Source organism: Ochotona curzoniae, unplaced genomic scaffold (assembly GCF_017591425.1).
Source record: "Ochotona curzoniae isolate NIBS_2020 unplaced genomic scaffold, NIBS_Ocur_1.0 contig_4645, whole genome shotgun sequence".
In the NCBI taxonomy this organism is placed as follows: domain Eukaryota; kingdom Metazoa; phylum Chordata; class Mammalia; order Lagomorpha; family Ochotonidae; genus Ochotona; species Ochotona curzoniae.
In genome coordinates this window covers 1,024,003-1,050,362 of record NW_024466353.1, presented here as the reverse complement: position 1 = coordinate 1,050,362, position 26,360 = coordinate 1,024,003, and the positions used below count along the sequence as shown (strand labels likewise).

The 26,360-nt window shown below is 41.9% G+C and overlaps 1 protein-coding gene across 4 annotated transcripts in view; it reads left to right on the top strand.

The window, feature by feature from the left end:
* The window catches only part of ITPR2 (inositol 1,4,5-trisphosphate receptor type 2), a 400,740-nt gene that overhangs the window by 289,793 nt on the left and 84,587 nt on the right, over positions 1-26,360 (top strand). For all 4 annotated transcript variants that reach the window (XM_040987441.1, XM_040987440.1, XM_040987442.1 and 1 more), the window contains one exon: positions 24,922-25,029. In XM_040987441.1, coding sequence (XP_040843375.1) covers positions 24,922-25,029 — 108 coding nt within the window. The remainder of the gene's footprint in view (positions 1-24,921; positions 25,030-26,360) is intronic.

Genomic DNA, 26,360 nt, shown 5'->3' with positions numbered 1-26,360 from the left:
TACTCTAAAGGTTTGGCATTTAATAGTGTATTACTGTAAAGAAAAATTTAAAGGTATTTTCCTGTTATCACCAAGCCATAATCAAAGTTAATGATGACTTCTTCCTCCAGAGGCTAGAATATCTTTGTTTTTATTCTCCCTATGCCAAGAGCAATGCAGGGCGTATAGTAGACAATTTAGAAGAGATTAGAAGAGAAACTACTTGCATAAATATATATTGAGAATATTGTAGTAACATGTAGGCACTATATAAAGATGAATAGAATCCTGCAAAGCTGATATTTCAGCATTCAATCGAGGATCTTATTCAACTATTTACTTTGATTTAAAATTTGTAGATTATTCTTTGCCTTTCTTGTCAGTAAACCATGTAGACAGACCTGTTACGTCTTCTCACCTGCTGGACATTTTAAAAACTTTTGTTTATCATGCTCTCTTTATTCTGAAAAATAGAGTATTTTTTTTTCTGTTAAAAGTCAGTATTGCTTTAGTTCTGCTAAGATCCAAACTGCAACCTACTTTCCCCATTTTCAAGCTAAATTTCCAATTAACAAATGAATATTTCTTTCTTTCTTTATTTTTTTTATGATCACCCTCCACACTAGCTTATGCTATTGGTCATCCTAGAATGGTTCTCTAATTACTTCATGTATGGAGATCTTTGATAATAGTTAGTGGTGGTTTTATGAACTTTGGACACACATCAAAGCTCATTTAAAAAAATCACAAAGAAAAAATGGGACAAAATGTGTAAGTTTAATCCTTGAAAAGGCCCCCGCACATTTTTGAGTAACAAGAATCTTTGGATTACTGCCATGTAAATGACCTCTAAAATTTGTGATTAATGTGCACAATAAAAAATGCAATCCGGGAAGCTGGTTGAAATCAATCGCTCTCATTTTTACCTTCATGTAAGGACATAAAGACAGGTTCAATGGAGACAGTTATTATTTTTTGCTTAACCTCCCAAGTTTGTTATATGCATTTGTTTATGGTAACATAATTACTTTTTTAAAAGGCTTATCTATTTTTTTCATTGGAAAGTCAGATACACAGAGAGAAAAATCTCTTGTTCGTTGATTCGCTCCCCAAGTGACTGCAAAGGCCAGAGTGGAACTGATCCAAAGACAGGAGCCTCCTCTGGGTCTCCCACGCAAGTGCAGGGTCCCAAGGCTTTGGGCCGTCCTCAACTGCTTTCCCAGGCCACAAGCAGGGAGCTGGATGGGAAGTGGAGCTGCCGGGATTAGAACCAGTGCTCATATGGGATGCAAGTGCATGCAAGGCAAGGAGTTTAGCCGCTAGGCTACTGTATGCTGGGCCCTCTGAGTGACATCATTATTAGAGCATCATTCAGTTCTGGCAGCACAAAAGCTGTTGCCATGTCTCTGACTCCTCCTGTCTGTCTAGACTTCAGTCTCTGCTAGGAGAGATGAAGAATCGTGCAGTGGTATGGCACGATTCCATTCCCCCAAAAGGAAATTACACAGCTTTTTAAAAACCGTATTTAAAATCCTTAGCTTCCTAAACAGTCCCACTGTCACCTTCACTTTTGGGACAGAGCGAAGCAGGATGCTCCATGTAACCATTGCATTTAAGCACTTTACACCATGTTGAAGGAATTTTTCTAGACTTCCTGATAGTCATTGCTAATTCACTAATTCTCTTTTTTTCCCCTTAAAGATTCTGTTTCACAGATACAGTTGCCCTGAGCTATGCTTGTTTTAAGGGGTATGTACATAAATTACTCTAAAATGTTATATCTTAAGTAACACTGAAATCTTGTGAAATGTACATCCTTCATTCCTGCAGTACATTTTCCTTGGAGGCTTTGTCCGGCTCACCTTTTTTACAGCATGTTTCCTCGTGCTAATAAGTAGCAATCAGCATTGCTCATTTACTTTATTTGTAGAACCGGAAGGATGGGTTTGTAATTGCATACGTAACTTCCATCTCTAATATCTCTGAAAGCTTTTAACCAACTTGAAATTATTTGACCTTTATTATTGCTTATAGTACGGAAAGTAGAAATCAAGTTGGGTTATTCAGCCCATGGAGACACTAATGCCACAGTATATGTGGGCTAAAATGCTATGCCAAGAGTATTATGCAGATCCGTTAGCTGTTACTCTCCCTGGCCTGTAATTTTCCTGTTAGTTGTGTACGCCATTGATTGCTCTGACTTACATTTTCTGCCCATAAAGAGGTCTTCAGGAAGTTCATGGATGGGCAGTTGCTTTGGCACAGCAGATTTAGCTGCCGCTGGGGATACCTACATCCCCCATGGAATACCAGTTCGAGTCCTGGCACTTCTGCTTCTCATCTGGCACCCTGCCAACATGCCAATAAGGCAGCAGATGATGGTCCACGTGCTGGCCTAGCCCTGCCTCCTGTAGGCACTTGTAGATGAATCCAATGAACAGGAGGAAACCCCTCCCCATCTTTTTGGGTAGATAAAAATAAACATTTTTGAAAGTTTTGAAAGATTACATTTGTTTCTCACACAAAAATCTTTGAAGTTCATGCATAGTTTTTTCATAATAGACATTTTCTGATGACTTATTGAATACTCCTTATTTGCCTGGTTTTCATTTTATCATGTCCCAGCCTCCCCCGACTTTATCTTTGCACAAAAATAATCTATCTTTTAATTCCATGTTTCATGAACTTCTTGGAGTATCATATGTTGCAAAGTGAACTGTCAGAGTCCTAAATAAACTTAAGAAAGTGGTCCGTGAAATAGATTGTGTTTTATACAATGTGAGGGCATAATCAGCTAGTAGATATTAGCGGATTTATTTGTACATTACTTGCTTATTAAAGCAATCTGAGGTTCAACATGGAATGTACATGTGCGATTGGACTGCCCGAATATGAGATTAGAAGGCTCTACAAGGAAAGGCAACTTTGGTGTACAGCTGAGTTTCGTACCTTTATCACTGGCAACAGAGTCCTGGTAACCAAGAGAGGAAAATAATGGGTTGTATAATCAGTACCTATTCTATTCATTAGTGATCCACTTGTTGGTATTTGATTCTTTGTGAAGGGTTGAAGTGATATTATCATTATCAGATGGAATTTGGATATATAGCTTTCATATTTCCTACAAATGCAAATATAAAATTACAAATCTGAAACAGCTGAAAACAGATTATGTTTCCAGAAAATGTGATCAAAATAGTTAGTTAATGGTAGCCTCAAACTTTTCCATTTTAACTCCAGAAAATATGCCCAACTTTGTCCCCTTTTTAAAACCTGGAGGGTTGACCTACTTCTGACCTCACACTCCGTATCTGGGCAATCAGTCGCATCTACTTAAAGGAACAACACGTCACAATGCTTTTCAGGATCCTCACCAAGAAGCTGAGATGCCAGTGACCGCAAGTATATCTCTTGCAGTACCCAGGGGCTCCTGACGAGCAGACACAGGTCCCAGACACTGTTAATAGTTATTGGAGGGGGGTCTGACAATCAGCTGTCAGAGCAAATGAGGGTGGATCCAATGTGCCAGACCAAGCCTGTCCTGATATTGAATTCTAAGAGGTATTTATGCCAGGGTAGAATACAATACAATGGATACTGTTTTCTAAGAGCACTTTGAGTAATACACAAGACAGAATAACTCACAGAGCTGTTTTTTCAGTGCTCAGGGTAAATGATCAATATTATCAATATTTCTAAGTTAACTTCAATAGAAGTGTGTTACTGCAGCAGCCATTGTGAAAATAGATATGCAAGACCACTTATCTCAGTTTCCCAGGATGTGAACAACCTGCTGTTCTCAGAGCTGGAGTGGATTGGAGAGCAGTGGGCAGTCCCTTCCTTGGAGGTTCTTGTGTTGTAGTTGGGGTGTCCTCGTCCTTGAGGGCACATTGCTTGTTTCTTTTGGAATGTGCCTTGTGTGGTGAGCAAGAGCTGCACGAATATGGAAATGAGACAGGCTCTACCCTCCTGGTCTCTCCTTTTATTAAAGGAAGAGGAAACATAAGCATTGAGTCTGGGAAAGGCCTGTGTCTGGGTGCTTGTGGCTCTCGGGTCAGGCCTGTGCGAGCAGGAGGGAGTGTAGGGTGGTCAGTGAGCAAGGGAGTCAGAGGAACAGGCAGGCGGGATTTCTCTCTGCCCTCCGTCGTACTGTCTTTCACTCCCATTCAGACATGGTAAGCTGCTGCTTTCAAAAACTCCATCTGCTGGTTCATCATACTGCTCCCTTCCAGCTTCTTGTGTAGAAATCTTCTCCAAAGTTTGTGTGTTACAACTATATTGAATTCCTCCCTCTCCAGTCTCTCTTGAATCAGTAAGGTCCCCAGTGAGGTCCCCCAGTGAGCTGCCGTACTTGATATGTCAGCATCATTACTGTCAAGTTGGTCCTGTTCTTATTCATGATAACCTTTCTGCACTTAGTTTCCACATAGCACAGTCTCCTGGTCTTGTGCTTCCTTACCAGTTCCTCTTCTTGGCATCCCTCGCTGCTCCTGTCTCTGTCCCCTGCTTCTGTCAGAGGTGTTACTGTCAGTGTGCAGGACTCCTTCCATAGAGACTTGACCTTCTTGATCGGTGCCTACAGTCTGCATAGCTCATTCATTTCCATTGTGGGAAGTACTGGCTAAGTCGTGGTCAGACCCCAGCAGTGCGGATCTCTCTTCTGAACAGCACATTGGTGACCTTGTATTGGTAGCTTGAGACATGCAGGTGAACATTTCAGCTCTTCAGGTAGAACTTTCTTCATTCTTCCAGCACCCGCCCTGCTTCACTACAACCCTGGCACTCAGTCACCCAGGCCTGAGCTGTATAACATGTGCCTGCGGTTGCAGTTGGGTTGCTGCTTCTCCTATGTATTCCCAGTACAAACTATCCTTACTGTGATCTGAGAACATACGTCATTGAATTTTCCTGGCCTGGTTACTTGTTTGTCTCTTCCATTAAACTCCAAACTCCATCAAAACAGAAGTTAGGTTGTGCTCATGCGTGCCACCGAGCTGTGTTTGATGTGATAAGCATGTTAGGTCGGCTCAGTAAGTAAGGAAGTGTTTATTAGCGTCAACAGGGAACTAGAAAGGAAGTCAGAGGGGTTGCAGTCACTGTGTCAGGCTCTGTGGAGGGACTGATGTTTGAGATCAGCTTTATGGACCTGTAAGATTTAGACAAACAGCAAGGAGAGGAGTGTTTATGGGCTCTATGCTGTGGAGGGTAGCAGCAGAGGGATACATCTAACCAAATTCTGGAGCACTTAAAGTACCAGATAAGTCCATCGAAAGATTTACTGAGATTTGGCATGACATGCATTTCTGCTCAACTTACTGTTTTTTATTTGAAAGTCAGAGATATATATATATATAGAAAGAGATCTTCTGTCTGCTGGTTTATTCCCCTGATGGCTACAGCAGCCAGGGCTGGGCTGGACTGAAGCCAGGGGCTTCATCTGGGGCTACCACATGGGGGGCAGGGTTTCACACACTTAGGCTGTGTTCTGCTTTTCCCAGACGTTAGCAGGGAGTTGGATCATAAGTGGAGCAGCTGAGGCATGAACCCCGGAGTCCATATGGGATGCTGGCATTGCAGGCGGCTGCTTTACCCACTGCCACAACACCAGCCCCAAAGTGCCTAGTTCTTAAATTAATGAGACATCACTGATTTTATAACATGCTGCACAAAATCATGGAGACAAATGGTAAAGAAGTGCATTCTCACACATCTTAAAATGGTCTTTAGCGATTGTATCTTTGTGCACTAATTAATATCCTGACAGTTATAAGCAAATATTTAGATAAATCACTTATACATGAATCCAAGAGAAAACATAATTAGTAGACACATAAGCCAGTATAAAAAAACACTTAAAGTACTGAGTAACATTCTAGATGTATGTGCCTCTTTGCATGCATTTACCTACAATGTACATCAGTTAACTTGTTTTCCAGCTCATATATTAAGTGAAGAAAGTTTAACCTGTATAGTTGGTATGTTTCCCTGATGTTGCATTGTCAAAGTGTAAGATGGGACGGGTGGCAGGACAGAAAGATCCAAGTGGTGCACTCTAATTTGGTACATCCGGCGTTCGCTTACTAAAGAGATGTGCAAAAATAGTTTTCCTGGTATACCAGCTGAGAGAATTGTGTGAACATGTGAGTCTTCCTTGTTACGCAACAAGCTTGTTCCACCGCTGTCTTTTGCAGCTGTAGATGAATGTTGAGTTTTCAGGGGCACAGAATGTACAGGCCATGGTGACAAAATAATAATATTGGATAAGAAGGTGAGGCCTCAGAAAGGAAATAGTTCTCCTCGGTCAGACCAAGAAAGTCCCCTTCCACAGTACAACCAAGTTATTACTTGAAATTCTACAGTGGGGAAAATTCGGGAGAGTCCCTGCTGGAGATTTACATTATCGATGAAATAATAGGATTTTAGGAATACAGATTTGGATTGGTTCAAAATATGTCATTTAGAAATGTATCTTTATACATGTACTTACCAATGAATATATAATCCTATGCATGGTTTATGCCTGTCTTTTTGTCAGCTGTGTGAGACCTGACAATTTTGTTTGCGTGACACTATCAAATGTCAGTTCTTGTGACATAGTGAAGTGCTGTGCCCTAAGTATTAGGATTTTGTGGGACTGTCTGTCGATGCTGCAAATGTTCTGACTTACAGTCTTAGAGTGAACACAGGCACAGACAACATGTAAACAGATGAGCCTGGTTGTTTTCAATTAAAACTTCACTAAAAAAGCAAGCAAAACCAGGGCGAGGAAGCCCAGCCGTGTGGTGCAGCAGGCTAAGTTGTTAAGCCACCAGCTGCCACACTGGCATCCTGTATGAGCTCTGGTCCTTGCTACTCCACTTTTGATCTAGCTCCATGCTAATGTGCCCGGGAGAGCAGTGGAAGATGGCCCTGCTTGGGTCCTTGACACTTGTTCCAGCTTCTAGCTTCGGCCTAGCTCAGCCCCAGCTGTTTTGACTACTTGGGGAGTGAACCAGAAAAGGAAAGATCTGTCTTTGCCTTTCCCTCTGTCTGTACCTCTGCCTTTCAAATAAATAAATAATTGCGAAAAAAAAAAAAAAGATCTTCAGATCAGAGAATTCTGTCTGCTGGTTCATGCCCCAAAATGGCTGTGATGGCCAGGGCTGAACTAATGCATACCTAGGAGCCTAGAGCCATTTGGGTGCAGGGTACCAAGGACTTGGGCCATCTTTCACTGCTTTCTCAGGCCATAAGCAGGAAGCTGGACTAGAAGTGCAGCAGCCCAAATACAAACCAGCACCCATGTGGGCTGCCACCACTCGAAGGTGGGGGATTAGTCTGTTGAGTTATAGCATCTGCCCCATGAGCAAATAAATCTTAACAACAACAAAAATGTGTGGCCAGCTGAACCCAGGCAGTGTTGTTGAGATTTGCTGTAGTGTAGATGATCTGAATAATTTTCCCTGTTGGAAATTTTCATGTGTTCCATATTTGAAATCTCCTGTAAGAACTGACACTGCCATTTATTTTAAGATAATTTGGGTGTTTATAATGTGGAACACACAGACATACACGCCGAGTTTCTGATTAACGGGAAAGGACACGTCGGGGGGCCCTTCTGTTGCCGGGGTGCTGTGGTTTAGGTGTGGTGTGAACAGCGCAAGCCTGATCTTTCATGAATGTTGACCAGCAGGTAGCAGGGCAGGAGTGTGTGATTTGTTCGGCTGAGAATGTGAGTGACTCAGGAGTGTGAGGGGAAGTAAGACCTACACAACTGGAATGAGACGAACACAGTAGGTCTTTGTTTAAAAGCAAATGGAAGCAAACTACCTGGGAGTGAAGGTAGCTTCCTGCTTACATCAGGGAGACGGTGTTTTTACAGTGGAGACCTCCTTTGGTGGCTCTCAGGTTGCAGTATACCTCAAGTTCCTGTGGTCTTCTCCAGAAACTGGCTGGTGTCTGGGCTAGGCCCTGCAGTTGCTTTATAATATATCCTTGATGCTCTTGAATGGAGAGGCAGAGAGAGCTTTCAAACTCTCATTCTCTTCCTGAGTGACCACAATGGCTGGAACGGGGCTGGGCCAAAGCTGGGGACCAGGAACCCAATCTAGGTCTCCCACGTGGAGGACACACACCCAGCTTCTTGAGGAATCACACCTGCTATTTGCCAGTGCCTGCCTTGGCAAAGTACTAGAATCATGAGCCAAACCAGGAAGCTAACCCGGACACTCCCCTGTAGGATGCGGGCATTTCAATCAGCATCTAAGCTGCTAGGCCACCCTCCTCCCTGTGGGTATTTTTATTCATGTTGTCCACAGACCATAGTTTCAAAAAAAGCTTCTCTAGCCTTGCACTTCCCAGCTTCCTTCCCTAATTGTCTGATAGTCCGATCACATGACCCAGATACAGCAACATCTCTCTTCCTTCTGTCCTTTCACCGTTTGTGCTTTTCAGCTTTCTGGAATCAGCCTAAACTGAATGTTCCGTATTTCATTCCTGTAAACCACTGTCCCTTACCCTGCTTCCCGAAATCAAAGAAATTCACCTTTGCTGTATATACACAGGAAAGCAGTTGCTAAAAGGTAACCTTCCATAGAACTAGTAGGTAAGAATCGTAAGTATCTCTTCCCTGGGTATACATCTTGACCCCCATAAGACTGTATGAGAACCTGCCACCCCTTACTGGTTTATCTTCAGAAGCCTTAATGACCAGTAGCTATTGCATGACAAGGGTGGGGGCAGAAATGGGGCTGAGGAGGTAGGCGGCATAAATCAAGAGGACACCAAGAATTGGCCAAAACTCTTGTCCTGCTCCAGGAACAATGTGGAGCCGTGTCCACTGCCCTTCATCTCTAGCTGACTTCAGGGTTATGAGGGGTTACAGAGAGTGAAGAGATGAAAGACGTGGATGGCTCCCAGTTGGAGTGGAATGGTGAGCAGGTGATGCGCCTTTGACCAGACAGAGACTGAGAAGTCTTGGAGGTGAAATGCAGAGAGGAGCACCCAGGGTCACAGTCTTAAACTTAGGAAATGTATGTGACACTGGAGTGCAGATGGATAGCTGGCGATTGTGTATGTGTACTTAGTTTTCAAATAGGACAGTGAGGCTTGGATGTAAGCATGCAGCTTCTGACCATGCTGCTGGCTGTGGTACTCAGCAGGATGCTACGAGAGGTGGGGCCCAGCATGGACAGCAGCGGTCAGCTGCCTTGTGAGAGGACTTCCTGGAAAGTTGATTCTCCCTTGAAGGCATGTGGATCAGAGATGCCCTGATTCAAAGCAGCTCAGCCAGCGTGCCCTTTCCGATCTCCATAGAAAGTGGAAATTCCCTTCCCTCGCTGGGAAGGAGAGGAGAATGGGATAAGAGCTGGTGGCAACCTGGCAGCCCATGTTGTCCTTCTGTGCAGTTTACTTACTGTCTAAATATGCTGGGATTGCTCTTGAGAAGGGGTGTGTGTGTGTGTGCACGCGCATTCCAAGACATTGATGAACATGCGTATCCACCCCCAGCACGGTGGCCTTCTTTAAAGGCAATACCAGGAAGGACTAATAGGAAAGGGTCACAGAGAAGAGTTTGCTCAGACAGATCTTCACCCTCCCCAGCAGGGACTGACTGTGGTTTGCACCTCCTCTGTGTAAGGTTTCACGACTCTCATCTGGAAAGGACACTTTGGGATTACGGCAGCGGCACTAATTAAATGTCAGCAGGTTTGGGAGCATCAGCGAGACCTTGGCATTCAGGATGCTGTGACAGGAGCAGGAGGGAGAGACACTGCTCCCCAGCAGCTTGTTAGGACCAGGAAGGCCCAGCATCCAGACAGCTGCAGGCATCAGACCCCAAGCAGATGCCACAAGAGGGCCCACAAATGAGCACAACGCATATCTGTCATTTTAACAGAAAACCATTTGTTTGGGCAAATTTTCCTTAAAATCATTCCCCTGTGTCACCTCCTCTTTTATTGATTGTATCACCCATTCTAAAAATGCCTCAGATTTAACCTGTGTTTTAAAATAGCTGCTCACTCTTGCATGTTCAACAAAGTAAAAGAGAAGGCAATATTTCAAAGTCACATGTCAAGAAAACATTAACATCTTGGGTACAAGTGGTGCAGGCAGCCATGGCATTCTCCTGTCTTTGCAGGTAGTGATCTTAGGGCCTGTGGCACAGGTACGCTTGGTCCTAGCTAGCATCTGCCTCTCAGTGGCACCAGCTTGAACTCCATGTGAGTGGCATGCTGCCCTCTGTCCAGGCGTCAACCTGGCTGACAGTGTTCACCTGGCCTCTTTTTGCTCTAGGCAGCCAGTCCTACATCTCTCCCCTCTTCTGTGGCCTGAAGCTGTACAGCTTCTGTGTCCTCATCAGGCCTCTCCCATAGCCACCCCTCGGTTCTCGCCTGGGCAGCAGCATCTGCCTGTCTGTCTCCATCTTAGACTCATCCAGTTCATTCTCCGCAGGGCGAAGTGATTGCCAAATGTCAACTCTGTATGTCAGCCTCCTGACTAAACATTGCGGAAGGCTGCAGTAAAACTGTGCTCTTAGGAGACCCAGTCTGACCATGTGCCTGAATACTCCAATCTTTTCCTGTTACTTTGGTTCATGTTTGTCAAGTGTTGCATTGGTGTTGTGGCTCCTCTGCACCTCATGTTAATAGGAGTATTAATAAAGTACTCTGAGCAGTATCAGTTACAGAAGTTAGAGTTTGCCTGCAGTTGTTTTCAGTTAACAAGGGGGAGAAAATGGATTTGAACCCACATCTGTCCAGAGCCTGGGATGCTGACCCCTGTGGAAGCCCACCTGGCCATCTCTGTCATCCCTCTTCTACCTGCACTTTCTGCCCCTGAATCTTTCCATATTCTTCCTAACCACCCAGCCCAAATCACTGCCGTCTGTCACCTGTCACTGCCGTTTATCCAGCTCCCGCTCACCTGTGCAGTTTTTAGTGTTTACATAGAGACCACAGTGAATCCTTAACAATGTAATGCATGTGACACTAGCTCTCTTGCTCAGCATCTTCTCACACGTCCCATTCCTCAGCAAAAGTTAAGTCTTTGGGAAGGGATGGTTTCCAAAGCTTCCCAGTATCACCAGGCCTCTCTCTCACCTCCCTGACCACTTCCTTCCCTGTCCCTGGGCCCAGTCCACCTGCTTCCCATGGCTATGCTCTGAAAGCAGTCACCAGAAGCCTGCCTTGTGTCTCTGAGCATGCCGCTGGTTCTGCCTTTGAAGTTTCTGTTCTAATGGCCTCTGACAACTTGATTTGAAACGGCATCTTCCATCCCCCTGGAGCTCATTACTCCCATCCTCTGTTTTCTTCTTTGTTCACTCCTTTTTGATAGACATTTGTGTCTCCTCCACCCAGAGAAAATCAGCTCCTTGACAGCAGGACCTTGGGTCTGTATTGGTCATTGTGCATCTCCAAAGGCCAGGGCATGACTCAGCACTCCCTGGAGATTCATTAGCTGTTTTAGAAGCAACATCCAAGGCATATATTAATCACATATTTAGCCCAGGATGGCCCAAGTTATAAAGAGTGAGATTAAGAGAAGGATTGCTTCTTGGCCTTTTGGCTAAGATCAGGTGAGATTGAGAGAAGGGAGTCTTCATGTTTAAACCGCATATGAACGATTTATAGATCTAGTGATATTAATAACATTTTATGTTAATAACATTTCAGTACCTCATTTTATAAGACAAAGGCCACTTAACACGCAGACAATAACTTTGTCTATAGTACCAAAATGTTTATGTTCAATGCCCATATCCCCTTAAATGTCCTCTTTGTCACTTAGCTGTGTATTTTGTTGTGAAAGAAAGTTGAATTTTCTGAAATGAGTTTTTCTCTTTTTTGTGTGTGTGTGTGTTTGGAAACCTTGGTCATTTCAATTCTAATGACTAGATAATGTTTAAAAGAGTGTTTGATGTCAAGGAATGAACAAGTAACAAAATAGAAGGTATTTGTGTCTTTCTAGTTTGGTTCAGCTTAACATTCAAATTCACCTTGCCACCTCATCTCTTCTCTGAAATGCAGAAGTTCCTTGGAGTGCTAATTCTCACTTTTAAGAACCACTCTGTCTAACAAAAACTTTTTTTAAGTTGCTGTTGACTAGACAGTTAAACCCAGAGCCAGCAATAGCTTGATACTTCTCAGTCTGATGTAACTCAGAAGTAAAAACTCAAGAAACCTGAAGATGAAATGCTTTCAAGCAATTGAGTTTAAGGTTCCTGAAAATTATCTTGAAGTATTTCTGCTCAGTTCTCTATGTTGCACCCTCCCCTGCCCTCCGATTTTCCTGCTGGTTCATTTGTGCACTTGAGATTGGATTCCTGAGCACGCTGGCAATGGGGAAACAGTTGTGGAACTCTTCATCATAGTATTAAGCCTTTAATTAATCTACTTTAAAGTGGTTTTGTCAGGATTGTGCATGCCTGAAAAGCAGTTGACTCATTCTTCTAGGGAAGTCTAGAGAGGAGAGGACTAGAAAGCTGCTTTCCAGGGCGACTCTGGTTCAGGAGCTCAAGAACAGTGAGCAGCACGCGTCCTCCAGTGAGCGTCAGAGCTGGAGCCTCGAGCCTCATAGGTATTGTTGTTTCATAGCTAGGCAGAGTAGACGTTATCATGTCAAGCAACTTGAACACATGCTGCAAAAGGGAGTGACCGAGCCAGAAAGGATTTCAGAGTAAAGATAATAAGCCTATTCACCCCACAGATTGCTCAGAGAGAGAAGGAGCTCTGTGCATTCCAGTCAACCACAGTACTTTTTAATATGGTCAGAGACCTCAAAGGCAAGGCTATCACCACCTCTTTGTGGGGAAAAAACCACTAGGGACAGTGGCAGAGTCAGAGTGCTTTAAAAGACGAGGAGTGCATTTTTAACTGTAATAACTAATAACTAGTTTGTTTCAGAAGTGGCAGTTAAAGCATTTATACCATTCACATAGAATGTTATAGTTAACTATTTTCTAAAACTCAATGTTACAAAAAATTAAAAACACATGTATTAAAAAGTGAATGCATTTGTTTCCCTGTTTCCTCACCCTGACATGCTTTGCTGTTTTGAATACTGCAACAATGATAATTTTAAGATGTTTTGTTTAATACTGATTTCAGACATGATAACCTATATGCATAATATTTATTTTGTGTGGTTTATTCAGAAATTAGCCCTGCATGCTTACATTGTTATCAAAAGCAAGTAGGCATTATAATTCATTACACTTTGCAAAAAAAAAAAAGAGTATTTTTTTGTTTAAAATGGTTCATTCTGTATAAAAGCATGAATAAGTAGCTTCTGAAGTATTGGAGTAGGACAAGGCATGATGTTTCAGTTGAAAAAAATGGAACAGAAAAATAAATTTGTCTAAATGCAGAAAAAGCTTGTTTTAGGTAACTGTGATCATCTCCTCTTCATGAAAATAAACTCATTAATTCTGAAAGTAGATGCATCCATGTTTTAGCTGCAGGTATATAAACCTTCATGCAAATTGTTTTATCACCTCAGTGGCATTGAGGCAATTTTTTTCACCAGTGTAGTATACAAATGTCTCTAAGGAGCACTGTGAGCTCAGAAATTAGAAGCTGTGTTAGGTTTTGTGGTGCATCGACTGAAGCCACCGTTTGGGACACCTGCATCCTATTTGTGATCGAACTTCCTGCTGGTGCAAAGCTAGGCAAGCAGCAGAAGTTGATCAACTCCTTGGCTCTCTGTCACCCATGAAGGAGACCGAAATTGAGTTTCTGCTTCGTGGCTTCAGCCTGCCTCAGCCCTGGCTGCTTGCAGGCTTTTGAGAAATGAATCAGCAGATGAAAGTTTTTCTCTGTTATTTTAATAACATAGAAAACTGAGCCTAGGAGCTTAGAGTGATAAATAATGAGTTTAAAAAGTAAATGAAATATTTAAATATCTGCTCACAGTTCCTGTTTTTTTCTGAAGAATGCTTACTAGAATTAAGAATCTCTTCACATTTTGCACATTTTTCAAAATTTTTTAAATGTCTTTTATTTGTGAGGTGGACAGTGAGGGAGAGCTCTCATCCCCTGGTTTACTCCCCAGTGCTCACAAAGGGTGGTTGGCCCAGGACAGGTCAAAATGGAGAACTGGCAACTCAATCCAGATCTCGCACATGAACAGCAGGGACCCAATTTCATCAGTGCTACTGACGTGATCTGTATCAACAGGAAGTTAAAATTAGGAGTCATGTGAGAGACCCACAAGAAATTCCTGGCTCCTGCTTTTGTTCTGCCCAGACCTAGCTGTTGTAGCCATTTGGGGATCAAACCATCAGGTGTGTGTGTATATGTACGTGAATATGGGTGTGTACGTGTGTGTTGTGTACCTTTTTCTCTTTCTTTGTAACTCTTCCAACAGTTGGAAAACAACAACAACACTGTAGACATATATTGTCTCATAGCTTGGGAAACTTCAAGTACTAAGCCACACAGTGCCAGCAGGCCCTGAGCTTCCTGCAAACTCTAGGCTAGGATCCTTTTCAGACCACACTGTGCAGTGACATGAGCTCATTTCAAGTCCTGTTGGGAGAGTTTCTTTCACTGGTGAAGTTGGGTACCATAGGATGGCTGTCATTGAATGTCTTCACTAGCTGTCTCTTGCGGTTTTAATTAGAATTTAAACAAGATTTCTTACTGTGACAGCTCTCAGCAGATAAATCGTATTTATCTAGAAACCTACCAAGTATATTTTCTTTTGGCTTGCAAAGCACGTGATGGTAAATGGTAATACTGCTTCTTTGCATGCTGTCTTTCTTGTTTTGATTTTTCAACTTATAACCTATTTTGAAAAGGTCATTGGCACAGTGTGGTGAAAACAGTGTTTCTAATCATGTCTTTTGGTTTGCAGGAAATTGGATTGAAAGATATATTTTGTTGTTGTTGCTAAATATGTTGAAAGCTATGTATACAAGGGATCTTGAAAAAGTTGATGGAAAGGGCATATTATGAAAATACTGTGCATGGATCTCTAAAATTTTTACACCAATATGAACATCTTTTATTGCCTTTTTTTTTTTTTTTTTGCTAAAGTGCGCTCATATTTGGGGAACTAAATTCCTTTTTTTTTTTAATTTTGGAGATTTGTTAATTAACCTGTGAGAATTTTTGCTGAGCTTTTTGTGAACAGTTCAGATCAAGAAAGCTCCATAATGAAGCTGTCATCTTCATGCATTTCAGAATCATTGAGGTATTCAGTAACTTCTTTGTGTTGTGTTTGTGTGATTAGAATGCGTTCCATGTTATTATATAGGATTTCATTCAGCATTTATTGGATATTTAGTTCCTTTTCCAAATAACCTGTACTCTGTCACAAGGGACATGAGTACATAAATAACTACAAAAGAAGGAAAACATTTCTGCAAAATCTGGGAAATATATTATCATTAAATTTCTATTAATTGCCCTCCTGAGGAGGAAACAAAGCTTTATTGAGACTTTAGAATCTTTGCCTACTTTCAGACATGGATACATGCCAGGAGTTAACTCCTTTCTTCAGTGACTCAGTGAATGCTTGGTGTATTTTATGCACTGAATTCTGTGCTTACCTCTGAGAATACAGGGATGAGTAAGGCTATACCCTTTCCTTGAAGATAACATAGCCCGCTGAGAAGGAAAGAACAGTGACTAAGAGCATGAGAAATTTCACTCTATTGGCGCACTGAGCTCCTTTTCAATACCTGAAAGGTGTTCTGTGGGGGTGAGAATGTTTATTCCAGTTTACAGTTTAGATTGCACGTTGGAATTGGTTGTTACCATAGAATGGTGTCTGTGGTGGCAGATGTGGAAACACCTTCATATGGTGACCCAGGAAGCATACAGAATAGGCGAACTTGAACTCAGTTCTCTTACAAGAACTATTGTGTCCTGAGGGAAAATGGTTACGGGTGTGGGGGAAAGGGAGAGAAAGGGGAGCATCCCTGTACCTATGAAACTATATCATGGAAAATAAAAAGAACATGCCCCGAAGATCCAGACCTAGATCACATCTCCACCCTGTGTCCCTCAAGCATTCGCCCTAAGGCTTCAGAGCTTCCCTGTGCACGTGAGCTTTGGGAGCCAAGCCCCAGTACCCACAACAGTCAGTGTGAGCAGAGCGTTGTCTGAACAGAGAACATGGAGGCATGAATAAGCCTGCTCAGAGACGGTCCTCAAGCATCACAAAAATAAGTAATACTCAAATAGGGGAAAATGGTGCAATTATTTCCTTATTTTCAAAATTACCTGTCTCTGATCTGTGCTAACATATGCACAGATTACCTGTGTGCAAGAAATGAATGAAAATGCTGTTTTAGCACTTCAGACATGTGAAGATACATTGAAAATGAAAAATTTTTGTAAAGGTTTGCTTTTTTTTTATTAATTCTGTTACATAAAATAGCATGATTGTTTTCTTAAAATAGTGACAGCAATTTTACTGCTATAAAGTGGTGAGTGCTGAGTCCCTGAGCCCCTAGGCAGGAGGATCTGGCGGGTCCCAGGTTATCTGGCCCTGGTCCGTAGGCCTGCTTGCGAGAACTGGTCCCCTCAGTGAAAAAGAACAGTAGATGACAGGTCCTGATGCACATGGAGGATATGGCAGCCCATCGGGGCCTGCAGAGGACATCAGGTACCATAGCAGAGGAAGCAGAACAGAGCAAGTTGGATAACTTGTTGACAGCAAATATCCGAGTGAATGGAGACTTTAAGGCCTACTGTGTCAGCCGATAGACTTTGGGAGGGTTTCCTCATTCTTGGTTTGGCGAGATTGACAGCATTTTAGAACTGTTGAAACCGCTTGTGCAGAACCCTCACAGCATGAGCCACATTGGAACCCTGGGTTGATATCAGGTGGCCATTCCCCATCCCTGGGTACTGGGTTGGTTGGGAAGCTGGGTATGGCTTCTCCTCTAATCTCTCCTCTTCCCCCAGAAGCAAGAAGGAGAAATAGAAACTTTGGAAACAGTGATCACACCCACCTTTCCCTAACCCTTGATCCTTCCCACCCTGATCAACTATGTAAACATCATCTAAAATAAAAATTAAAAAGAGATGCAAAAGTTTGTTAATTAAGAAGTCTGAGAAACTGGAAATATTAATATCTCACTATCGGAAACTGTCAAAGGTTTAAATTGTTCTGTTTTTGAATACAATTGATTCAAGAACTACATATTGAATACCTGCTATGTGTTAGACAATATGCTAAGCCTTGAAAAAATGCAAAAGGAAGCAAAACAGAATTGTGTCATAGGAGCCTGAGCTTACTTTGTTTTCGAGGGAAAGAATGAATAGATCATTTATAAAATATATTTTCTTAGCTCGTGCACATGCTGTGGAGAAAGAATAAGGCAGGAGAAGGGGAAGCGGGTGGTTGATCTTTTTAAAGTATGGTTGCTGGTCAGACAGTTTTTGAGAGGAGAACCGAAGTAGGTGAGACCCAGCCGTGCAAGTACCGAGAGGAAGTGAGAATCCAGACAGAAAGGGACAGCAATGCTAGAGCTCTGAGTTTTAAACTTGGACAGGCAGGAGGCCCATGCGGCATGCAGCTGGGGAAGAAGTTCAGGAAGACTGTGGCCGGTCTCAGCAGGTCCTCCTTGGGCGAGGCGAGGATGTGACTCGTGAGTGCAGAGGCAGATGCGAGAGCATTGCTAGAAGAGAGACACGAACTGATCTGAAGGATCCCTCCTCCAACCCCTGTGTTAAGGCTCTAGGGGATGTGCCTGTCCTGGAAGAGCAGCTGACACCTACTGCATTGATCCAGGTGTGAGAAAATGATGTCTCACCTGAGTGATGGATAGGATGTGTGAGGAAATTAGACTGCAGACATGGGAGCTCCTAGAACCTGCTCATTGCTGCTCCTGTTCTCCTTATCCTTGCTAGCTACCACTTTGATCTACACCTCAGCTCCTGCTGCTTTTAAAGCTATGCTATTGGGCCCGGTGGTGTGGCGCAGTGGTTAAAGTCCTCGCCTTGCACGCCCGGGATCCCACATGGGCGCCGGTTCTAATCCCGGCAGCCCCGCTTCCCTTCCAGCTCCCTGCCCGTGGCCCGGGAGGGCAGTCGAGGACAGTCCAAAGCTTTGCGACCCTGTACCCGCGTGGGAGACCCGGAAGAGGCTCCTGGCTTTGGATCGGCATAGTATCGGCCCGTTGCGCTCACTTGGGGAGTGAATCATCAGACGGAAGATCTTCCTCTCTGTCTCTCCTCTCTGTATATCCGCCTTTCCAATAAAAAAAAAAAATAAAAATAAATAAATTTTAAAGCTATGCTATTGAGCTTGGTGCAGTAGCCTAGCAGCTAAAGTCCTCGCCTGGCTTGTGCCAGTGCATATGGGTGCTGGCTCTAATCCCGGTGGCCCGTACAGCCCTCTGCTTGTAGCCTGGGAAAGCAGTTAAGGACAGCCCAAAGCCTTGGGACCTTGCACCTGCATCTGAGACTGGAAGAGGCTCTGGCCTCCTGGCTTCAGGTTGGCTCAGCTGTGGTCAGTGCGGCCACATGGGGTATGAATCAGCAGATGGAAGATCTTCCTCTCTGTATATCTGCTTTTCCAATAAGAATAAGTAAATAAAATCTTAAAAAAGGTTATAAGATAGTCTGTCCTACCAGCTTTGCCTTATCCCTGCTAACTTCCCTTCATTCTTTATTAAGTTACATTAAATGAGATTGCATGATTTTCTGTAGGCTAAGTTAGATTCTATGATTCCATTCCATTCCTTTCATAAATCTTTACTTTGTATGCATTTCTTTTTTGTGTTATGTGGACCTCAACCAGCAAAGCTGCAAATCCTATTAACTGTAACTCTCTTGCTACCTCATGCTAGACTGCTGGACATGGCAGAAAAGAAAGCCGGGAACACGTTTGCTGCCCTTGCATTGACCAACACGAAGGAGATGCTCAGGACATCCTGGATATTCCCCTCTGTTTCCTAAGTCCACTCACTTTCCCTAGCTGATTGCTTCTCACCGTCTGTTCCTCTGGCATTCTGCACCTTCTTACCCTTATTATCAGCTTTCCACTCTACTGAGAAAGTAACAGAACCCTGACAACAAATGCCCTGCGTCCCCACTGCCATGGCTACGCACACTTCTGAATCTGTCCCAGAGTCTCAGCTGTCACTCAGGGTAAATAAATTTCTGTCTAAATTGAAATGATTCTACTCCTGTTTACCCCAAACACTACTTTAGCAGATGTTGCCTTTCTCATGAATCAGGCAAGCATGATATATATATTTTTTAACATGAACAAATAAAGCAAAACCTTTTTTGCCTTGCTCCTGGTCTTCTCCATGGATTTTTGGTTCCCTGTTACAGTGGTGATTCCTGAGAGTTGTCTGTGCCCGAACTCGCCCTTTTTCCCTCTTCATGCCCTCTGATGTAGAAGAGCTACAGTAAAAACCCAGGGTCCACATTTTCTAGAGCCTGACACTGTCCATTGTGTTGGTGTCTTGCAACTTGCTAAACCAAGTGGCACTTCCCACTTGTCATTGGATTTGACTTCGCAGCGTTGGACCCAAGAGATGCTTTCCTGCATCTAAACTTTTTTCTTCACTAGGCTTCCACACCATTTGATTGCATCGGTTTGGTTGTTACATTGACAACCCAACTTTCTCACACTTTGCTTATGATTTTCATTTTCTAATCTCTCTGGGAGTTTCAGGAAACTACTTTCTCTAAGCTTACAACTGTAAATGTCACCCACGTCCTGGTGACCCTCAGGTGCATAGCTCTCGCCCCATCTTCTGCCAACAGCCAACACATGTCCAACAGCTTACTCATCTGTCAGTCAATTGCAGCAGATTCTACCGAAGGTTTTGGGCGTTAGGTTTTGGGAAACCCAGGTTAACTTATCTTGGAATCAGTGTTGCAGGGAGAACAGGAATGTGAAGCTCTCATAGGCCAGTGAATATTGAGAAGGAAGAGATGCCACTGTGCAAGCATTATGCAAATGTCTGTGAAATAAGAGTTCTGATACATCTTTCATGCACATTTCAGACTCCAAGCACAAGGTAGTTGTCCATTCTTTCGGCTCCTTACAGATGCTTGTTGTCAAGGGGAGGAGTTACCTAGCATTACCTTTCAAGATAGTAGCTTGAATGGTGCCTCAGTCCTAACCTTCTCACTGTTGCTGTCCTTGTAATGTTTTTCTTGTCACAAGATGTCCAAAACCAAGTCCTGACTTAACTCTTCCTAAATGTGCTTCTCTTATTTTTTTTTTCTTATCAAATGGCATTTCTAAACTTCCAGTTGTTCAGGTCAATAATTTTGAAATCATTCTTAACTGTTTACTGTCACCAGTGTCCCAGATATAAGGCGTGAGCAAACTGTGCCAATTGTCTTCGAGAACTGGCCACTCCTACTCGTTCCTAACATGCCTGAGTGATGAAGATAAGTTTATTTTTTGAAACTCATTTAGATTCCTAGAAACATCTGACAGTCGTCAGTTTCATAACTATGCTTTATAATAAAATTCTATATAGTTTGCATTTAGTTGGCAATCAGATGAAGAGACACAACAGTAAATGATTTTTCTGAGTGACTTGTGAATAACCCTGAAATTCAGTGCTGAAATAGTAGTTTCCAGTTCCGTGAAGAATGTTTTGGGCAATTTGATTGGAATTGCGTTGAAAATGTATATTGCTTGTGGTAGCATAGACATTTTAATGATATTGATTTTGCCTATCCAGGAGCACGGGATTTTATTTCCATCGTTTGAGGTTTTGTTCATTTCCTTTTTTAAATAGTTTGTAGTTTTTGCCTATCGAATAGTCTCCACGCGTTTGGTTAAATTTATTCCCAATTACTTCATAATTCTCTCTGCAATTTTGAATGGTATCCGTTTGTTAGAATCTTCTTCCATCTTGGTGTTATTTGCGTACACTATGGCTGTTGATTTTCGTTCGTAAATTTTGTCCCCTCGCCACTCTGCCAAAAACTCTCTATAAGTTCTAGCAGTTTCTGTATTGATCTCCTTTTTTCTATGTACAGGAATATGTCATATTGCATATAGTGGAAAGCTTGACTTCTTCGTTTCCTATACGAATGCTTTGATTTCTTTTTCTTGTCTAAGCCTCTGAAACACAAAAAACCACGAATAGCTAGAACGTCCCTCCTGAAAAATTAAGAGTACAGGGGAATCACAATCCCGGACCTCTGGACATACTATAGAGCAGAGGGTATCAAACAGCCTGGTACAGGCACAAAGACAGAAAGATGATCAATGAAGAGAATAGAAGCACCAAAGGAAACCCCACACAAAGACAGCCAAGTAATCTTGACAAAAAGCCCAATGACAACTCAAGCAAGGGGAAGGCCTTCTTTATAGTACATGTTGTTGGGACAACCTGGCAGATGCCTGTAGAAACAAAAAGAGAGACTCCACATCTATCACCATACACTAAGATCCAACTACATGGATAAAAGACCTAAACCTACATCCAGAAACCTTCAATCTCTTGCAGAAAATGTAGAAGTACCCTTGCAAGACCTAGGAGAGTTCCGACTTTTCTAAGAAGGATACCAAAAGCGCAATACAGTTGAGAACAGAATATACAAATGGGACCTCATCAAACAAAGAAGCTTCTGACAGCATGGATAGCAATCAACTAGTAAAAAACAAACCACAAGGGTGGAGAAGATCCTTTGCACACGATACAAGGCGATAGGGCTAATTCCAGGATATACAAAGACTTCAAAACAACCAAAAAACCAAACAAACAAACCACTCAGAAATGGCACGGGAAAGGGCAAACATTTCAACAAAGAACAAGTCCAAATGGCAAACAAACATATGAAAAAATGTTTCCAGCTCCCTAGCAAAAGAATCCATATTAAACCATCGATGAGGTAACCACCTAACACCAGTAAGATTGCCCACATAAACAATAAAACCAACGAGACTCTTGCTGCGAGATGCGGTAAAAGGGGAACCCTACGCCACTGCTGGTGGAGCTGCAAATGGTACAGCCTTTATGAAATCAGTCTGGAGAACACTCAAACAACCAAACTCAGCTACCCATATGACCCAGCATAGCACTCCTAGAATATATCCAAAACACCTGTTTTACGACAAACCAACATGCATCCCTATGTTCATTGCAGCACATCAGTAATTGCAAAAACATGGAAGCAAACCGAAATCCCATCAGCAGAAGAATATAAGAAACTTTGTCATCTACTCCATGGAATAACTACTCACTATTAAAAAAAAACAAAATGCAGTTCTTGTGGCTAAATGGGCACAACCTGGAATCTATAATGCTAAGAATTGAGTGATTCCCAAAAGATAGATTACCACATGTTTGCCATTGATTTAACTTAATTTTTGTTGGTTGTTGTTATTTTTTGAACCTGTCATTTGATACTGTCTCAACCCAGATGTTTCGAAGAACTGAACTTCATTATTTTTACATATTGTCTACCCAATTACTATTTTCATTTAATTCCATAATGTTGTATATTGATACTGAAGCCCTGTGTTGGGCTTTTAACTGACCGATTCTTTACTCTGTTAGACTATCTTCAACCATAGAAAGGTCTCCCATAGAGGCCACTGAACTTATCTGGACAATATGACGCTGAACTTTTATGCTAGCATGTGTTTTTGCAACAATGAACTCAAATGAACTTGAAACTATGGTTATGCAACAAGTTGGAAATCCACCATGGGGGGAGGTAATGGAGTGGGGGAATACCCAGCGCCTAAAAACTGTACTACATAAATACAGTGTAAGCAACAATAAAAAAAAAAAATAGTAGTTTCAAAATGTTTTATTCTAGAACATCATCAGTTGACTAAATATTTAAATTTCCAGATTATCACCTATGAGAATAATTGTTTATTTAACCTTCTTGTTCATTGCTTGTTATTTAAAGATTATCCACGTTGTTTATATCATAATCTGTATTGAGGTCTCATGAATCATAAACTTACTCATTGTTCAGTAATGTTGAGAAAATGCCAGCTCTGGAGCTATGCTGCCTTAGCTCAATACCAGCTCTACTGTCTTCTGGACATGTTATCAAAGACAGGTTCCTTCTATTCTCAGTGCCTCAGTTTCCTTGTCTGTAACATGGATATTAGTAAGAGCAGCCCCAGTATTTCTTTTTTTTTTGAAAAACATTTCTTTCATTGGAAAGTCAGATGTACAGAAAAGAGGAGAGATAGAAAGATCTTCTGTCCGCTGATTGACTCCCCAAGTAGCCACAATGGTGAGTTGAGCCAATCCAAAGCCAGAAGCTTCTTCCAGGTCTCTCAAATGGGTGCAGGGTCCCAAGGTTTTGGGCCATCCTCAACTGCTTTCCCAGGCCACAAGCAGGGAGCTGGAATGGAAGCTGGGCTGCAAGAATAGGAATTAGCACCCAGATGGGATCCCAGCGTGTGCCAGGTGAGAACTTTAGCCACTAGGCTGCTATACCAGTCCCACTGGTATTTCTTAGTGGCATCAAATGAGTCAGTTTACTTAGAGGGCCTGGCTCAGACTAAGAGGCGTTCACTGTGCTAGGAGTGAAAAAAGTGGATGGAAGAGTGTTTTTTATTACTGGCTCTCAAAAAACTTGAGGCATCAGTGGAATGTTTGAAAAGTTGAAGATAAAGCAAGTTTTCCAGGAACTATTCAATACAGTGAGCCAGAAAGGAGACATCTGAAGGCTATAAGTATTCATGATTTACAAAGTGAGAGAATGAGCCAACAAATATCATAAACGTTCAAGTGAGGAGCATCAACTTGTATGCGCAGCAGTTAAAAACGATTTATGGTGAATTTTTTGTTTTGTGAATGTGCTGTTTCAGTGACAGTGAATTGAGGTTGGTGTCGGTTCTGACATGCCCAGGGCCTCATCACTCCTTTTTTGATTTGTGTGCTGTGAGAGAAACCATTTTGAAATGCAGATCCCTGCACATGCATGAAGAAATCTACTATTGATGTCATTTTCACACCTACCATTCAATTCTAGTCCACTCTACTCCTGTCTGCCTTCAGTTGGATTGCACTGTTGATCAAGTTGTTTTACATGTTTATTCAGTGTAAGTGTATCACAAGAATATCAATTATATATTCATCTATATCATGATGAATGTTTCCTCTTCCAGCCACAGCTATATATTTATTGGAAAGTTAATACTGTTTTTGCTACATCTCATGGATTTTGATATTTTTCATTTCTTCATAAAGTGTTTTTTATTAATTTATTCAATGAATTTAGGTCATATAGTAGCATCTTTTGCTTCAAGAAGGTTTTTATTTTATTTTTCATTTCTTCAGACACACATTGATTGTTCAGTAGCATGTTATTTAAATTCATGTTGTTGTAAATTTCCTGTTTTTTTTTCCTATTGTTGATTTTGTTTTATTGCTTTTCATTTAAGGGGATGTATAGTAACTGTGTAATAGAGACTATCACATCCAGATGTGAACATAAAATGTAGTATGTTTCTCTACTTCCAAATCTGAGATGGGATTACCATGAAACTATTGAATACATCTTAACAATATGATGTTGGACTCTGCCATTGTCTATACCTACAATTTCAGGATACACTTAAACAGCAAAATGCTGGATTTATGACTGTTTCTGAAAGACTACACTATAGAAATAATATAGGAGAAATTAGTAGGGACAGGAGTTTTGGGGAGGACAAAGGGGAAATTCCAGAGCCTGTGGAACTGTATATCATCAAATAATTAAATGAAAATGTATCAATTATATATTCATATATTATCACTAGGAATGTTTTCTCTTCCTGGCACAGCCATACATTTATTGGAAAGATAAATGTCATTGAAAAATAGTTAATAACTGAACCTTGTGACATCATTCTTTATGTCTTTCCAGCGCATACAGTACTTTCCTCAAGTGTGACTAATTGCCTTTAACTCCAGGACTTTGAAGTTCCGTGGACAAGTGGATGATGCAATGTCAAAGTTTGACGCTAAGAAATGTGAAAAATGGTGTCCTAAATCTTTTATCCTTTCCCTCGTAGTTGGCCCGGCACAACAAGCTGTTACAACAGATGCTGAAACCAGGATCAGACCCTGATGAAGGAGATGAAGCCTTGAAGTATTATGCCAACCACACTGCTCAGATTGAGGTATCACATGTTTTTTTTTAAAGAACCAACAGTGCAAATATACACTTGCTTCCTTTTTCTCAAATTTTTATTTATTTGTTTGTGAGCTCTTGTCTTCTGGTTCATTCACCAAGTGCACGCAGTAGCTGGGGCTGGGCTAGACTGAAACCAGAAGTCAGTTGGAGTCTCCCACAAAGGTTGCAGTGATCTAACCATTTGAACCATCCCAGGCTGCCTCCCAGAGTACGCATTTGCAAGAAGCTGGAATTGGAAGTATAGCCAGACCCTGAACCTAGTCACTCTGATTTGAGATAGAGGAACTGAAGCAACCTCTTAACCTGTGTGCGAAATTCCTGCCTTATTGTTTACTTCCTAGTTTAGATCATTTTGATAATTTTTATTAAAACCATGAAACAGTATTTAGAGATTTAAACAGAAAAGTATGTATTAAAGATGCATGAGGAGTGCTCTCTTAAGAAGTTGATACACACACCTTTCAGAGTTGTCTTTCATTTTTTATTAGAACTATCCATAAATTTTATTATGAACTGAATAGTTATTTGTATGCCTTTTTCCCCTCCTTTTCTTTTTTATCATAGAAGCAATCATTGAAGAGCAGTGATGTTTTAAAAACAGGATACAAGCCATCATTCAGGAAAATGTTTCTTTTAAAACTCTGTGAAAGGTTTATTAAAATAGAGGTTTCTGTGTACCTGTGGAATGTATTTAAAAAATGAAGACATGGAAGGCACTGATGAAGTTTTCTTCCCAGTAGTAATATCTTGGAATGGTTCAGCAGTTTTCATTTTCAGGGTAGAGCAGTCATTCGCTTAGTCACACCTATCTCATGGCTGGCAGCAGTTCTGGAGATGTGGATCAAAATGGACTCTTCATGATGTATTGTGAGAGCCATCTGACTGTCATGCATCAGTCCCAGTGTCATTTTGACACTAGTTGAGAGAGCTAATCATGCAGAAATGAGCCTAGTAGTTGATGCTTGTCACTCTTGATTTACATTCATACGGTCATTCATTCTGGTAGAAGATTTCTTTCTTTTAGTTTTCAGAAGAATACACAGCAAGCATCACTGCTGTTTGCTCTCAGGGTATTTAGTCCCTGTTTCTTGCTGTATGCTATTACCACACCTTTAGAGTCATAAGTGCTATTGCCGTGTGCTACAAAGCGGATCCTTGCTCTCATTCGGAAACCTTAATCGTACTGTAGCTTTAGTATCAGACTTGAGCTAGTGGAACCTATGAACTGGTTGCTTACTTCCTGGTGTACATAGAACCTGGGAGGCTGGTGAAGTCAGGAGACTGGAGGAATTGATAGGAGTAAGTTGTCAAAGCATG